General features: G+C 31.7%; 2 protein-coding genes across 10 annotated transcripts in view; one reads left to right on the forward strand and one right to left on the reverse strand.

The window, feature by feature from the left end:
• Positions 1-17082, reverse strand: part of LOC122280990 (LEAF RUST 10 DISEASE-RESISTANCE LOCUS RECEPTOR-LIKE PROTEIN KINASE-like 2.2) — a 27850-nt gene continuing 10768 nt past the window's right edge. Inside the window, exons 2-8 of one of the 5 annotated variants that reach the window (XM_043092160.1) lie at positions 4051-4806; positions 3819-3893; positions 3620-3652; positions 3121-3159; positions 2101-2163; positions 1756-1797; positions 1-1331 (exon numbers count right to left, since the gene is read on the reverse strand). In XM_043092160.1, coding sequence (XP_042948094.1) covers positions 283-1331; positions 1756-1797; positions 2101-2163; positions 3121-3159; positions 3620-3652; positions 3819-3893; positions 4051-4806 — 2057 coding nt within the window. In that variant the 3' untranslated portion in view covers positions 1-282. Of the gene's footprint in view, positions 1332-1755; positions 1798-2100; positions 2164-3120; positions 3160-3619; positions 3653-3818; positions 3894-4050; positions 4988-17082 lie in introns of those variants that run through there. The other 4 variants (XM_043092159.1, XM_043092161.1, XM_043092162.1 and 1 more) reach the window with 4 other exon arrangements.
• The window catches only part of LOC122280991 (rust resistance kinase Lr10-like), an 18107-nt gene continuing 17242 nt past the window's right edge, over positions 16218-17082 (forward strand). For 3 of the 5 annotated variants that reach the window (XM_043092166.1, XM_043092169.1, XM_043092170.1), the window contains exon 1: positions 16218-16981. In XM_043092166.1, coding sequence (XP_042948100.1) covers positions 16261-16981 — 721 coding nt within the window. In that variant the 5' untranslated portion in view covers positions 16218-16260. The remainder of the gene's footprint in view (positions 16982-17082) is intronic. The other 2 variants (XM_043092164.1, XM_043092167.1) reach the window with 1 other exon arrangement.

Genomic DNA, 17082 nt, shown 5'->3' on the forward strand with positions numbered 1-17082 from the left:
TAATTCAAAGTATGAGTAAAGATAATATATAATAAATAAGAAAACTACAGTAGGAATATGTAGAGTTATCAAATACCACACCAACACTCATTATTGCATAGAAATATGAAACATCTTTGAGTTATATCAAAGATGAGAAGACCTGCCAGCTTCCTTGTCTATGGATGATAGAATTATGTTATTCATTGAGAGATTCTATGATTGAGTACTGGATTGACTTGATTCATTTGAATGCATTGGTAAGCAATCTTGATTTGAAATCTCCACATTATGCTCAATTTGTCACTCTGATAATGAAAAGAAAGGCTTAGGAGGTAGTTGTAAGGATTCAACTTCTCCTTCAAGCATTTCTACGACTTTGTTCATTGAAGGACGATCACTAGGCTTCATCTGTATACACCATAAAGCAACTATGATCATCAACTTACATATTTCCTCTTCCTCCTTTGTGGCATATTCCTCCATTTCTATGTCATTTCCATCATGCAATTGGTCGTAGACCCATGTGGGAAAGTAGATTTGGCTTGAATGTTCTGCATCTGCATTCAAATTCTTTCTTCTACCTGCCATTTCCATCAATAACATTCCAAAACTATAAACATCAGCTTTGTATGAGATGCCTCCAATATTTTTATAGAAAAACTCAGGAGCCATATATCCAAATGTTCCCCTTGCAGCAGTCAATGAAACAATGCTATCAGCTATTGGATATGATTTTGCTAAGCCAAAATCAGAAAGCTTGGGATTAAGATTTTCATCAAGAAGAATGTTGTGAGGCTTTATATCAAAGTGCAAAATCCGTATGTCACAACCTTGATGCAAGTATTCAATACCACGAGCCACCCCTAGAGCAATTTCATGCATTTTCTTGTAGCTTATGAGGATACTTCCTTCACTCATAAAAATATGGTTATTAAGAGACCCTTTAGACATGAACTCATATACAAGAGCACGCTTTGATCCTTCAACACAAAAACCAATGAGTTGCACTACATTAACATGATGAATTCTTCCAATGGTTGCAACCTCACTGATAAAGTCTTGCCCATTAGCTTTGCTCTTAGTTAATTCCTTTATTGCTACAAGTCTGCCACTTCGAAGTGTTCCTTTGAATACAGTTCCAAAACCTCCTTCACCTAGTTTGTTCTTGAAATTCTTGCTCATCTTCCTAATTTGTGGGTATGAATATCTTATCGGGGCGAGGTTGTTGTGACTTTGTAGAAAGTCTTCAATAGCATCATACATTGACAAATGCCTCCTTCGCCATTTATAGATCAAGAATGCAAGCACAACTGGAGTCCCCATTACCATTTTTGGTATAAGGTATGGCCCTATGCAGAAACAACACCAAAGGAAAGAATCGGTTACATTTTTCAAATAATCTCCTCTTCTATAATAGATAGACAAATTATCAATTTATTTTTATTTTTTATATCTTTGTTTGATTTATTTTTTTGTATTTCCTATTTTATATTTGAATTCTTTTTATTATAGAAAGAAAATAAAAATAAATAATAGTTATTTCTGAAAACAAATAGACTGTTGCACTATTATGAAAGTTCCCCTGTTTTTTCCCTTTGATACATTTACAACTCAGTTATTATAGCTCAGTTATTAGTCTTTGGAGATACTAACTAGTAATTAAGAACAAATTAAGAACAAGTATTCATGCTTCACAGTCTAAATAACAATATATACTAAAACCAGGAAAAAAAATGACAATCGAAGGGGATTGAGATATTGTTAGTTTCTTACCGAGATAGAACACCAGTATAATCAACTTTTTGGGTGAAGAATCTACAAGAAAATATAGAAACATAAAAATGAATCAACAAGGTGACTTAATTGAGGCTTTATTAAATAAATGTTCGACTTGATTGATGCTTGAAAATGAGAGTTTCAAGTAGGTTACAAAATAATTGATGAGTGCATGCCTGCAATACTCATGACCCTATGTTCAAGTAGGTTAGACAATTTTATTCATTGAAATAATATGAACGTTAGAAAATTAATATATAATTTTTTAATAACGAATAACGAATAAAATGAGAGTTTCAAGTAGGTTACAAAATAAATGTTCTGAAAGTTGAACGTACTCACCCGGACTCCACCAATTTTCGTATTGTACCGATGAATACAGGGGTTGAGGTAACTTTCCTCGTGCTTTGACAACAAAAGAATATGGGTAAGGAACTTAGAATTAACTAAAACTCAGCATTATCTGAATTGAAAATATAGTTATAAGTTACAAATAATCGTCGGGATGTAATTATGAAAAGTAAAAAAGAAAACTTTTAATGTTCCTAAGGATATTGTATGCTCAATAGTATAATATAGCTATATGGTTCTAACTTCTTTTGCATGATTTCTTGAGTTCTCTAGAGCTGTTTATAAATGGCACGTAACGTACTTATTAAAATTAAAAATAAAAGAGTTTTGCTATTCATCATTCTCTCACACTACACTTATTTTTATTATTTTAATTCTTTTTAGTTTTAATCTTTCTAAACTAATTGAATTTTAATATTTCTAAACTAATTAAATTCTTCTATTCATTATTTATACATCACATATTTAATAATAGAAAAAAATTAAAAATTAAAAATATTATATATGATATATGATTTGAGAATAATGAGTATAATTTTTCAAAATAAAAAAGAGAAAAGATTAAACATAGAGTATGTAACGATGGTAGCATTATCACTTGAGTTACTGCCAGACATGCGGTAGCCCAGAACATTTATGCCTGATGGGCCAGCAGGCCTAGAATTATTGAACAAGTCTGCTCAACCCAAAGATTATAGTCCTTTTGTCTTTTCTCTTCCAAATGTTGACCTTATTATTATTATTATTAAATTTTTATGGGAAAATGAATACAACAAACATGCCAAAGAATTGTAGCTGAAGATGTGCAGCTAGCGAAGTTAAGGTGAAATAGGACTGCTCTTCCAATAAATGGTTGTTGCAGGTGACCATGGAAACACCTTCCAATATCACAACATTCAATTTGAACACTATGATTATCGAAGTATGTAGTCAGGTGAGAGGATCACCTCTTTGCTTATGAATGTGAAAATATTAAAAAAAAAAAATCGAAGGAGGGAGATAAATTCTTACTCAGGTATTCCAATCCTCGCCCAAGTCCGTACATAACATCTACAATATAACCAAGAATATTCATTAATGAATAGAAACAGGGGATTAAAATAATTAGAGTATGTGATCAATTAATAAAATTGTATTTGCTTTATGGTCATGTTTAGAATTAATGAATGAAATTAAAAACAACTCGATCTATAAAGGTTCTGATTTCGTATAATATTCAATTAGAGTATGTCATGCTCATAAATATTTGGTAATGAATATTTTGTACATTCAGGCCTTATTGTTTTTCTCGTTCAAAAAAGTAATATCTGCCACAAGAAAAGTGTAATTGAGGTTAAAATATTTTAGGACGGAGAAGAATATTTCTTTCTCAATATTTAAATATTCCTCCAATTATACATCATGTTACAACCAAAGCATAATGAACCAATTATGCTTAATTTTTCACTTCTATCATATGTATACAATATATTGACTTCAAACAACTTAATTTTTCAGATATTAGTCTCACCATTGTATACTCCCTCTAGTCTTGTGAAGAATCCTGTTTTGACAGCCAAAACAAACCTATATAAAGTTAGAAATCGAAGAATTCTAAAAAAGATAGAAATAGTCGAGAGGTACTACGTAGATCATGAAGATGTTCTCGATCCACTATCAGAAAGTGTTGCGTAATTTTCCTATATGCATTATTCTACGTGTGCACGTACCTATTTTATTCCGGTAGGAGCATTGAATTTTGTTCCCCTCACCAAGGTAGCAATCGACGCAATATTCAGGACAAACTGCCAAAACAAACCTATATAAAGTTAGAAATCGAAGAATTCTAAAAAAGATAGAAATAGTCGAGAGGTACTACGTAGATCATGAAGATGATCTCGATCCACTATCAGAAAGTGTTGCGTAATTTTCCTGCATGCATTATTCTACGTGTGCACTTACCTATTTTATTAGAGCCGCACTGAATTTTGTTCCCCTCACCAAGGTAGCAATAGTCGCAATATTCAGGACAAACAGCTTGCAACCAATCAAGCCTAAAACCATATAACAATTCGTTGTGGATCTCTTCGCAGGAAGGAGCCTTTGTATCTCGATGGGTGAATTCCCACGATATTCCGGACATCAGCTCTAGTCGGCAAGATTCCTCTATCTCCCCCGGATATGGAGTTAGATTATATGCAACATAACTATGCATCTCGGAATTAGATGATGAAGAGTACTTGGAAGAATATACTCCATTCTTAAAGCAATTAGTTGCAATTTTCAAATAAGAGGGCGAATGCACTGGCTTTTCACAGCTCAAGATAGCCATAGTACTCCATTCTGATGTAGAATATGTAGGATGATTATCATTATACCATACGCTATAATAGTTTAGAAAATTACTAGTGATAGAAGAGAGATTATTCCTCTGAATACCCGAGTCTACTACTCGGATTGTGTAGTCACCGTAATTGATTTCTCGCACATAGTACTGTACACCATATAAGTATAAGACAGTAATGCTGTTCTCACATGACAGGTTATGCATATGGTCGCCGCAGTTTAGCAGATCCTCCGTTAATCGAAATGGATAGGTTATATTTTGGATACTACCACATGAAGAAGAACAACCGCGTCCTGCCTCGGTAAGATGAATATCCGTAACACTGCAAGTTTGATGGAATAGCAAAAGAACGAAAAGGGCTGTGAGTACTACTGCAGTGAAGCTCATTCCTCTTGCCATTTTAGAGAGAGCGAGAGAGAGAGCAGCTTCCTTGACCGTTGCCTAGCGTGAGAATGAATCATTGAATATGAAGGAGTAAGTTAAAATAATGGATAATTCAGAGTCGTGCCTTATGGTGTGAGTTGAAAGCATGTAAATTGACTTGTGGTTGTGCCAACCAAATTAAGGCAAATAACTAAATATCTTTGTTGATTAGAAAATAATAAATATCTTTGTTGAATGTGTTTGTAAGGTGATTACTGGGAACTTGTTCCAAGTCAAGGTCATGGAGGAATACTTGGCCCACCAATTTATTGTACAGACGTACGCCCCCTACCCCCATGCTTGCAATTAATGCTTTAGCCTCATCCTGTGGTCCAGTGCATTTGTAAAATTGGCTTGTGGTTGTGCCAACCAAATTAAGGCAAATAACTAAATATCTTTGTTGATTAGAAAATAATTATTGTAAAATAACATTGTAAAATTATATGACCACCTTGAGCTAGCCGTCAAATATACAGTGCATAGTATCAGTATAGTACTGGCATAGTGAATGGCCGACATATATACAGTGCGCATAGTACCAGCATAGTACTGCATGGTACTGGTATAGTGAATGGCCGACATATGCACAGTACGCATAGTGCCAGCATAGTACTGCATAGTAACTGGCATAGTAAATGGCCGACATAGCACAGTGCATAGTACCAGCATAGTACTGCATAGTAACTGACATAATGAATGGCCGACATATGCACAGTGCCAGCATAATACTGCATAGTAAGCTAGCATAGTTCTCTTTGTACGCCTATATATATCGTTGAATTTTTTAAGAAATTCATAAGTTTCATAACTTCTTTGAGCTCTATCTCTCTCTTCTTTCGATAGTTTTATAACACGTTATCAGCACGAAAGTTCTGACGATTTTGAAGCTAGTAGTCCTCTACTTCAAGTAAGTTTTTCAATATATTTTTATGTTCCTGATTTATATATGTAGAAAAATGTCAAATCTTACAAAATTGGAATTCGTTGCTCTTGACATTTCTGGAAAAAATTATTTATCTTAGATCCTTGATGCTGAGATCCATCTGGATGCAATGAACCTGGGAGATACAATTAAAGAAGGAAATCAAGGGTCCCTGCAGGACCGTGCTAAGGCAATGATTTTCCTTCGGCACCATCTTCATGAAGAATTAAAAACTGAGTATTTAACGGTGAAAGATCCACTTATTTTGTGGAATGATTTAAGGGAGAGATATGAACACCAGAAAACTGTAATCCTCCCAAAAGCTCGTCATGATTGGATGCACCTGAGGTTGCAAGACTTCAAGAGTATTAGTGAGTATAACTCTGCACTCTTTAAAATTAGCTCGCTATTAAAATTATGTGGTGAAAAAGTCACTGATGATGACTTGAAATTATACTACTTTTCATGCCTCGAATGTGCTCTTGCAGCAGCAGTATCGAGAGCGAAAGTTCAAGAAATATTCTGAACTTATATCTTGTCTTCTATTAGCTGAGCAAAATAATGAGCTTTTATTAAGAAATCACCAGTCACGTTCTACTGGTTCTATATCATTCCCTGAAGTGAATGGTATTAGATTTACATCATTCCCAGAAGCGAATGGTGCATCTTTTCAAAAAAAAAAGGACGTGGACGTGGTAAGAAAAACTATAGAAGTGGAGGTCCTAGAAGTGACCACACTAAAAGGGATAATAATAGATATACACCGTACCACCAGAAGTGGTTCAACTCAGAGAATGGCAAAGGTCCTCAAAACAAATTTTTAAAGAAAGATGAAGATGGATGCCATGGATGTGGTATAAATGGACATTGGGCTCGTACCTGTCGTACAGCCAAGCACTTGGTTGACTTATATCAATCTTCTATAAAAGAAAAAATAAAGAAATTTGAAACAAATTTTGCTGAATGATCATATGCTTTAAATTCTATAAATGGAGAAGATATTATAAGTCTTGATATTTATAATTTCTTTGAGGATTCTAGTGGTAGAGTTGATCATGAAAGTGTTCCTTTTTAATTAATGTATTTCCTTTATCTTATTATAAAATATTTTTATATTCTGCAATGTTTTGTAGTAATGAAAGTTTTATTTATTCTTTTATACTTGTTATAAATTATTGATGATATGATTTATCTGAGAATGGAAATGGAGCATCCCTGAAGGATCGCCCTAAATCAATAATTTTATTGAGTATCTCATATGAATGATACTTGTACCAAAAACTCATTATGATTTATGCACCTGAAGTTGCATAATTGAAATTGTGGAAAGAATATATATTTGAATGAACGTCTCGAATGTGCTCCTGAAGTAGCAATATCGAGTATGCTCCTGAAGTAGTAATATGAAATGCAAACGTTCACAATATATTCTAAATTTGTGTCAGGTCTTTCAGTGACTGAGCAAAATAATGAGTTTTTGATAAGAATCATTAGTCACGTCTTACTAGATCTATATCATTCCCTGAAGTGAATGATAATGAATTTATATCATTCTATTCCCTGAAGTAAAAAGAATGATGCGTTTCATTCAAAGAAATTAAGAGATTGGACGTGATAATGAATATCTTTTTGGGCCAGAAGCTCGTATTGGAAAAGCTGTAAGCTTTCTCTTTGAGATGATATTATACAAATTATTGAATCAAATATTATGATGCATCAAAAGGTGATATGATTTAAAATATTTGTATCTTTTAATGGTTATCTTGATCATCTAAAATCAATTATGATAAGTCGAATGATTTTCATATGTACGTCCATAAAAGAACCAGAAGATTCTTTTATTATAAAGTCTTACCATCAGAAGTGGAAAGAAAAATTTGCCAGAAGCAAATAAGATGAAATAATTCGACGTTATCTTGATTATCATATGTGAACCAGAAGTTCAGATGATAATTAAATTTTGGATGCAATAAGATAAAAATGTTTCATATTCTAGCTGCTAAAATCCCAGCGAGGATTGAAGTCCCTGTAGGATAATTAAGAAATTCAGCAGTCTAAAGACATGTTTAAAGGCATGTGAGACGTATTGATACAAAAGATAGAGCATCTCAAAAGAGAAAAGCACAAACAATTTGGTGCTCCTGAAGAGGCCATACCCACAGAACAAGCAATAAAGTCCATCCAAATTTTCTGTATAAAATTCTCCTATATAAACTCTTGAAGAGTATAAATCTCCTGAAGAGTGCCTCCTGAAGAGGTTTTTCATGAAAATGTATTCCCTTGAAGAGGGACAGGTACCTGAAAATAACGAGATCTCGTTACATTTCATGAATAATGGAGAAATTATGGATAGAAATAAAATCGTTGTCGACAACGTATTTCCATATGAGATGGCAATTGACATTACCAGAAGTAATGATGAAAGTGAATCAAGAATCGTCGAATAATACGACGTAAAATATTGGCTAAATTTGAAAGAAACAATTCCTGCAGAATTGATTCACTAGTAAAATATGATGCATCGGGACTTATAGTCCAAACACCTAAAAGAGGTGATGCTTGTTGAATATCAGTGGGTATTTATAGAAAGGAAATAAAAGTGTGATATATAAATCACGAGTCAGTTTCTCAATTCCTGCAGAATTGATATCACTAAGTAAAATGTGATGAATATGGACTTGAAGTCCAAACACCTAAGGAGGTGATTTTTGTTAAATATCAGTGGATATTTATATACATGATATAAAAAGCCTGAAGCTTTTAAATGAAAATGTGATATAGAAATCACAAGTTAGTTTCTTGAAGAAACAATATTGATATATTTTTAAAGTGGTTGAAATCATATTGAGATTTTTTTAACTTGAAAGTTACCGAGAGTTTGGATTGCATGATTAACTGCACATTTATATGGATCATTGGATCATGATATATATATATATATATATATGAAAATCCCTGAAGGATAAAAAATGCCTGAAACTTCTAATCTGAATGCATCAAGAAATATGTATTCTATCAAGTTTCAAAGATCCTTATATGATCTAAAGCAATCCAAACGCAAAGGGGAACAAGTTATTATTGCAGTTTATATATATGATTTAAATGTCATTGAGACTCCAGAAGAGCTCATGAAAACTGAACATATTTGAAATATAAATCTGAAACCCTTGCGGCTTCAAGGGGAAGATGGATGATATTATTAGTTTTGAAATACCATCTTTTGAATACAATTAGTATTTCAAATTCATATTATGGGTTTAATATGAAGTGTGCATTATTAAAGAAGAGATAAAAAATGAGCACACAGAAATCTACCAGAAGATAGAAACACAAATATGAATATTTGTGAAATATTATTTTATTATCTTGAAGCAAGAATTACAGAAATTTGAGGCACTTTGCCTCATTCTTTAAACGCTCTTGTTCTTCAAGAATCTGCATGACATCCCTATCTAAAGGGGTGGGCAATCAAAAAGAAGATTTAAGCAAAGATTTTAAATTCCTAATCTCTTGCTTTATTGATTCTATCTTCATGTTGGACTCCAGAAGAAGTCGCTGAAGTATAGCAATATTCTCGTGGAGATTGTCAACTCCACAAGTTCTGGATTGCAGTCGCTGAGAAAATGTGACAATGGATGATGAGTATCGGGTATCGAGACTCACAAGCTCATAGATAGCTTCATTATCTGACCTATGAGTCAGATCATTATATTGCATGATAGCACCTGTGGTAGTAGCAGGTACAGCTGATGAACTAGGTGCAGAGTACCTCATATATTGGCCACGAGAAGATCGCTGAGCCATTGTAGGATAAGAATGCAGAAAGAGATTGCAGAATAAAAATGCAGTATGATTATAGAAAATTGAAGAAGATGAGATGCGAATGAAGATGAACTGAATATCTCTTTTATAGAGAAAATTATGATACAGCATCTCTCGTGAAGCAAGAGAAAAGAGACGAAATATAGCTTCATAGCTCTGCGGCGCCTGATAGCACGTCTGACAGCTGCGGTGCTTAACAGCACGCCTGACACCTACAGAGGAGTTGAAAATCCGCGGTGCTTGTCTGATCTTAAAAGGCTGGCCACCGTTTTTATTAAAAAATGAGATTAGCGGTTTAATGTTGATGAATTCTCCACTAACTGTGTTAATTACAAGAACTCCAGAAGAGTACAACTCCAGAAGAGTAGTAATGAGCAGAAAGATCCAGTTGTGATTATTTTATCAACATGGATCAAGTCCACAGTTAGTTGGATGTACATATGCGAATTATCTTTCAGATACACACAAAAAGATCATTACAATTCATGAGAAGAAAGTTGAAATTGATATCAAGAAGGTACGGTCAAGTAAAAATCTGGCAGATTTATTCACTAAAGCATTACCAACTGCAACATTTAAGAAGATTATGCAGAACAGTGGAATGCGGAGGTTTGAAGACCTGTTATCATGCACTACCAACTGCAACATTTAAGAAGATTATGCAGAACATTGGAATGCGGAGATTTGAAGACCTTTTATCATGCACTTTTCAGGGGGAGTAATGTCTTGAAAACTTATGCTGATTGTACTCTTTTTTCTTCGCCATTGGTTTTTTCCCACAGGGTTTTTCCTTGGCAATGTTTTAACGAGGCATATTCATTATATGTGGTCATCCAAAGGGGGAGTGTTGTAAAATAACATTGTAAAATTGTATGACCACCTTGAGCTAGCCGTCAAATGCACAGTGCATAGTACTAGCATAGTGCTAGCATAATACTGGCATAGTGAATGGCCAACATATGCACAGTGTGCATAGTACCAGCATAGTACTGCATAGTATTGGTATAGTGAATGGCCGACATATGCACAGTACGCATAATGCCAGCATAGTACTGCATAGTAACTGGCATAGTAAATGGCCGACATAGCACAGTGCATAGTGCTAGTATAGTACTGCATAGTAACTGGCATAGTAAATGACCGACATATGCACAGTGCCAGTATAGTAAGCTAGTATAGTTTCCTTTGTACGCCTATATATATCGTTAAATTTTTTAAAAAATTCATAAGTTTCATAACTTCTGTCGACTCTATTTCTCCCTTATTTCGATAGTTATATAACAATAATAAATATCTTTGTTGAATGTGTTTGTAACGTGATTACTGGGAACTTGTTCCAAGTCAAGGTCATCGAGGAATACTTGGCCCACCAATTTATTGTACAGACGTACGCCCCCTACCCCCATGCTTGCAATTAATGCTTTAGCCTCATCCTGTGGTCCAGTGCATTTGTAGAATATTTGATAAAATAAAAGATACTAATCTTATCTAACAGTCAAACTGAGGAGGACCATGGTGCTAAGCCATACACGTCTACGTCGCCTCGACCACATCTCTCACGTCTATTATTATCTTGGGGCGGCGGCCGCCCCACGCTTACCGTTAAGTTTACCGATCAGTGTAAATTTTTTTTTTTATAATTTTTTTTACAATATTTTAATTATTACATAAAAAAAAATATATTAATACACTTAAAATCTATTTCTTAATCATTAAATAAAAAAAAATTATTTTTTTTTTTAAACAGTATACTTAAACGGTACCACCCGGGTGGCAAAATAGCTTTATCCTATTATCTTTGATCTCACGGGTAAAATATATTGAATTAAAAAATATTATATATTTTATACGTTTAAAAGAACTTTTGAATTAAAATAAATTTAATAATTTAAAAATTAAATATTTAAATATTAGACTTAATTTAAAAGAAATCACTTATAAAAGAAATCACATCGTTTGCTTTCTCAACTGAAAATCAAAATTTTGAAAACTTTTCAAAATTTTTATACTGTCAAAAGTTTTACAAAAGTAAATCCACATTTTGATCTATTAATTTTTATCTAAATTAATTACACCATTAGTAAATAAATAAACAAAGCAAGTAGCCACAAAAAAAAAAAAAAAAAAGAAAGAGACCAAATGGTTAAAAATAAAAGGAAGCAGCCAAAAAAAAAAAAACACCATTGATAAATAAATAAACAAAAGAAGCAGTAAAAAAAAAATTTTGACCAAATGTTTAAAAAAAAAAAAGGAAGCAGGAAAAAAATTAATTCAATTGCTTTGAGATGCCTACCGTGGCACTTTATGATTGACCGGCGTGAAAATTAATTTCACACCCGACCGGCCTCAAGGTTTTTCTTTAGGATCTTGATAAATAATAATTCTTCTCATCAGCCACTATTTACCATTCACACCTCACATCTTATAAAAAAATTTATATATTTTATAAAAAATATTAAAAAATACTCTCATATCTTATAAAAAGCTATAAATATAAAGTGTGATGTGAATAGTGATTGATTTATAGCAAAACTCCTTGATAAAATAAAAGATACTAATCTTATCGTAACAGTCAAACCGAGGAGGACCATGGTGCTTAGCCACACACGTCTACGTCGCCTCAAGGGACTTTTCACTCGACCACATCTCTCACGTCTCTTATTATCTTTAAGAAAATAATAAGATTACTACTCTATTACTACTTATTTATTATTATTTTTTTATTTAATTTTTTTTATAATTTTTTATTTTACTTAATGATTAAGAAAGTTAGTAATAGTAAAATTATATATTTTTTTAATTTTTTCTTAATGATTAAGAATGTTAAAAAAATACTTAAAAGAAAATAAAAAAAAAATAAAAAAAACTTGAAATACACATGAGTGATAGATGAGTAGTAGATGAGTAGTAAGTCTATCACTACCCTTATCTTTAATCTCACGGGTAAAATGTATTGAATTGAAAGTATTATATATTTTATACGTATAAAAGAAATTTTGAATTAAAATAAATTTAATAATTTAAAAATTAAATATTTAAATATTAGACTTAATTTAAAATTAAATTAAATTAAATTAACTTAATCATAACTAAATCTTTCAACCAAACAGAAGCTTACACTCATCTAGTGGATTTATAAAACCTTCTAGATGATGATGATGATCATAATAATAATAATAATAATAATAATAATAATAATAAATCGTTATAAATTAAGAGAAAAAGCTATATTAATTTTTAATGCATTCTAACTCAAATTTAGCAAAATCTCCAAGGGAAAGGGTTCGATGGTCCCTTTATATATATTAACAAAAAAAAAAAAAAAAACAGATAATGTGTCAAGGCATACACGTCTACCGACATAATCCAGGCTACCAAAAAAAATAAGAGAAAAGTTCGAATAATAAAAATATTTTATCTTATTTTATTTTATTTTATTATTATTTTTAAAATTTTTTATATAAAATATAATAAATAATTTAATTTTTTTTAATTTTATAATAATAATAATATTAAAAAATAATATATTAATAATTAAAAATTACTTTGATTAAGTATAAAAAGTTAAAAGAAAAATTAAATACATGAGATGAAAATGAAGAACGGCATTCGCTCCCAAAAAAAAAAAAAAAGAGAACGGCATTCTTAAATAAATAAATATCCTAAACAAGAATAAATATCTTTGGTTAACGCGTTTGCATGGTACTGGTAGCTTGTTCCAAGTCAAGATCATCCAGGAAACTTGGCCGGCCTAGCTAGTAGCTACTACCCACCCCCGGCAGCTACCAATTCATCGTACAGAATTCAAATGCATCCCAGCGCACTGCCTTGCAATTGAAAATTTAGAGGAATGCTACGCAACCTTTTAATACTCTATATTTTATTTTTTTTAAATTTTTTAATAATTTTTTAATATATTTTTTTGAATTTATTTTTTTTAAATTAATTTAATTCTTTTATTTATTATTTATATATTAAATATTTGATAAAAGATAAAATAATAAAAATTAAAAAAAATATAGAATATGGAGTATTGAGAGATTGTGAGGATTTTTTCGAAAATTTATGAGGTTTGGATTCCAAATCACTCAAAATCACATTTTAATTCATCTTATTTAATTATTATAATTTTATTAAATTTTAAAATAAAATATAATAAATAATTTAATATTTTTAAAATTTAATATAATAATATTATAAAATAATATTTTATTTAATTTTTATTTTAATTATAATTTTATTAAATTTTAAAATAAAATATAATAAATAATTTAATATTTTTAAAATTTAATATAATAATATTATAAAATAATATTTTATTTAATTTTTATTTTAATTCAACTCAACATCTAAATTCAACCAACTCATTATTAGATTTAGAAAAAAATCTATTTTTTATTTTATTTTATATCTTCTTTTTATTATTTTGTGATGTAATATTAAATGATAAATTTTTAAGTAAAATATAATAATTAATTTATAATCATCTAATATTAAATTATAAAATAATAAAAATTAAGATAATAAAAAAAATTATTCGTACATTTATAAAACCTTCTAAAAAATAATAATAAAAAAAACAGTGATAAATCAAGAGGAAAAGTCTATTTTAATTTTTAATTCATTCTAACTCAAATCTCGCAAAAAAGGCATACACGTCTACGGGCATAATCGAGTCTACTAAAGAAAAGTAGGAGTGGTCCGAGTGCATTACTAAGAAGAGGTTTAGAGGTGGAGATAAGAATTTTGAATTTGAGATAATAGTTTAAAATATTATTTTTAGTAATAATATTATTTTAGAATTTAAAAAAATTATATTGAGATTTAAAAAAATTGAATTATTTATTATATTTTATATAAAGATTTAGAAAATGTGTAATAATAAAATGAAAATTTTAAATTTAAAATATAAATTCTTTAGCGCCAAACCAGCATACCCGCCTACATCGGTTCAGGAGACTTCCACTCGACCATAACTCTCAGTTCTCTTTCCCTCCTTTTTAAAAAGATGAAGATCCCTCAGGACCAAAATCAATTAAGTTCACAATAAAAAAAGAAAATGCTTTGCAACCTGAATTTGGGTTTCAAATTTGTATTCTCAATATTTTTTTTACTTAATAATTATGAAAATATTTTTTAATAGTATTAAAAAAAATTATTTTTGAAAAATAGTTGAGAATATAAAAATAAATAAATAAATTAAGAAGTTATTTTACCTTACTAAGTAGGTATTCGAGCTATATTCCCGAGAGATGTAGATCACTCATTAAAAAAACTAAAATTCTTCAATCTTCCTTTAGAGAGAAATAGTCTTCTATTTTTATAGAAAATCTCATTTCAGTGAGAGCCGTTGCCAGAGAGGAGCCTCTCCTTCTTCTTTCCATTTCCGCACTGTGTATATACTTTTAAGGTAATGTATTTTTTCTCCTCCCTCCAACTATTCGATTTTAGTCAAATATGCTGCTTTGCTGCTGCCATTCGCCTACACACACCATACCATCCCATCCTACAACCGCCGATCTACTAGGACGGAGCTTTGGCGCATTGTCCTCATGTACAGCTTGTTGTCACATGTGGCCTTCACTCACCGCCCTCTGATGGCTATAGGGTTGTACCAACAATTTCGTCTTGCTGAGATATTCAAGATTTGGGCCACCTCGTCTCCTTTCCATCAGTACATGACTTTTTAGCGCCATAACAAGAACACAGGAACGCAGATGATCACTAGTAGCAAATCAGTCCACTCGATGCCGTGCTTTTTACTATATTATTATTTTTCCTAATTGATGATCTCGAAGAAGGGACTGCAGATCTCTTCAAAAATCATTTCAAGATAAAAATAACAGTGCACCTACTATTATCACTGCTTTCAGTGGAAGTTCCATCGCCACCAGCAATGGTTCTATTGTTCTTAACTTTTTGTGAACATCTTATCACTATCTTTTAAGCCAACGTATTTTTGGTAGGACATGTATGAAGATCAAGAAATTAATTATAAATTTTTTTTTCTTTTTATCCATCTTTTTGTATTGTTATTCTTAATCTAGAGTGTTTATTGAAAAACTCTATCATTTCTTCATGTATAATTTTTTATATTTTTCTAATAAAGTTTAATCGCTTGCTTTGGGGGGTAAAAAAAAACTTCACAATTAATGAATGTCATTTCTCTTGTAAATAAATTCAAGATGCCCATTGCCCTCTTTATAAAACTTTTCGCGCCCAAATATGCCGTTGACAGTCGATCAACTTCCGGGAGCACGCATTTGATAATGTATTTTGTCTCTTCTGAATTTTTTTTTCTTATTTTTAAGAAAAATGACTTTCTATGAGCTTGCTTCTTCAAAGGTTATCTTCAATATTTTGTTTTATTTATTCTTATTAATTAGGAAAATAATTATTAATAAAGTTATTTATTTTTTATTTTTAAAAAATATATAATTACACTAATTATAAATTTGAGAAGACAAACTGATAGCACTGAGTATCAGCATTTTATAAGTTTCGGTCGATAATTCGGGGTAAAAAAAAAAAGGAAGACAAAATATCGTTATCAACTTCGCTCTGTTACACCGAATTATTGACTAGACTTCGAGTCGTCCCCTTTATTTATTTATTTATAGTTTATATAGTATACATTACTGATCAGAGAGGGTCAGAAATGGCGATCTCGTGTTCCTTCTTCCTGTTCATGGTTTTCTCGATGATGGACCACCACGTAGGAGGCGAAAATGTGTGTGAAGAATTACGTTGTGGAGGCAACGGCCCAGCCATCCGATTTCCTTTCCGGCTTAAAGATATGAGACAACCTGACCACTGTGGCTTTCCTGGGTTTACTCTTTCCTGCACTCATTCAAACCAAACACTGCTCGAACTACCTACTTCAGTAAAGCTCTTTGTCGAGATGATTGACTATACAACTCAGGTTATTCAACTTTATGACCCAAATCACTGCTTCCCCAGAGAGCTTAGGGGACGCAATCTATCTTCTTCGCCTTTCCAATCCGAAATACTCCTTGACAATTACTACGACCACCATCGTGGCTATGGCTTATTCAATTGCTCAGAAACAGATCATGAGAGAAATAACACCCACAGGATCTCTTGTCTGAGTGGCCCTACCCACCAAGTTTACGCCTTGTATTTCGGTGATCTCTTGTCTGAGTTGCCCATATCGTCTTGTACAAAGATGTATAATATTGATGGGGACGTTCCCGAAGGTGCAGTGAGGGGCGACGTTAACATTCTTCGCTTCAAGTGGTCCAGTCCAGACTGCAGGCGCTGTGAACGGAGAGGCAAGAATTGTAGAATTTTGAAGAAAAATAATAGCACTGATAAATCAAAAACTGAGTGCTTCCCCAGACAAAGAAATCATGCCAAAGGTATAATTGTGTATGCATTATCAAATTGTTGCCTTTCCATCCACAAACAAAAAATGCTAATTTTGCTCTTCTGATTCGTTCTTCTCGAAAAGAAATAGAAT

Source organism: Carya illinoinensis, chromosome 11 (assembly GCF_018687715.1).
Source record: "Carya illinoinensis cultivar Pawnee chromosome 11, C.illinoinensisPawnee_v1, whole genome shotgun sequence".
In the NCBI taxonomy this organism is placed as follows: domain Eukaryota; kingdom Viridiplantae; phylum Streptophyta; class Magnoliopsida; order Fagales; family Juglandaceae; genus Carya; species Carya illinoinensis.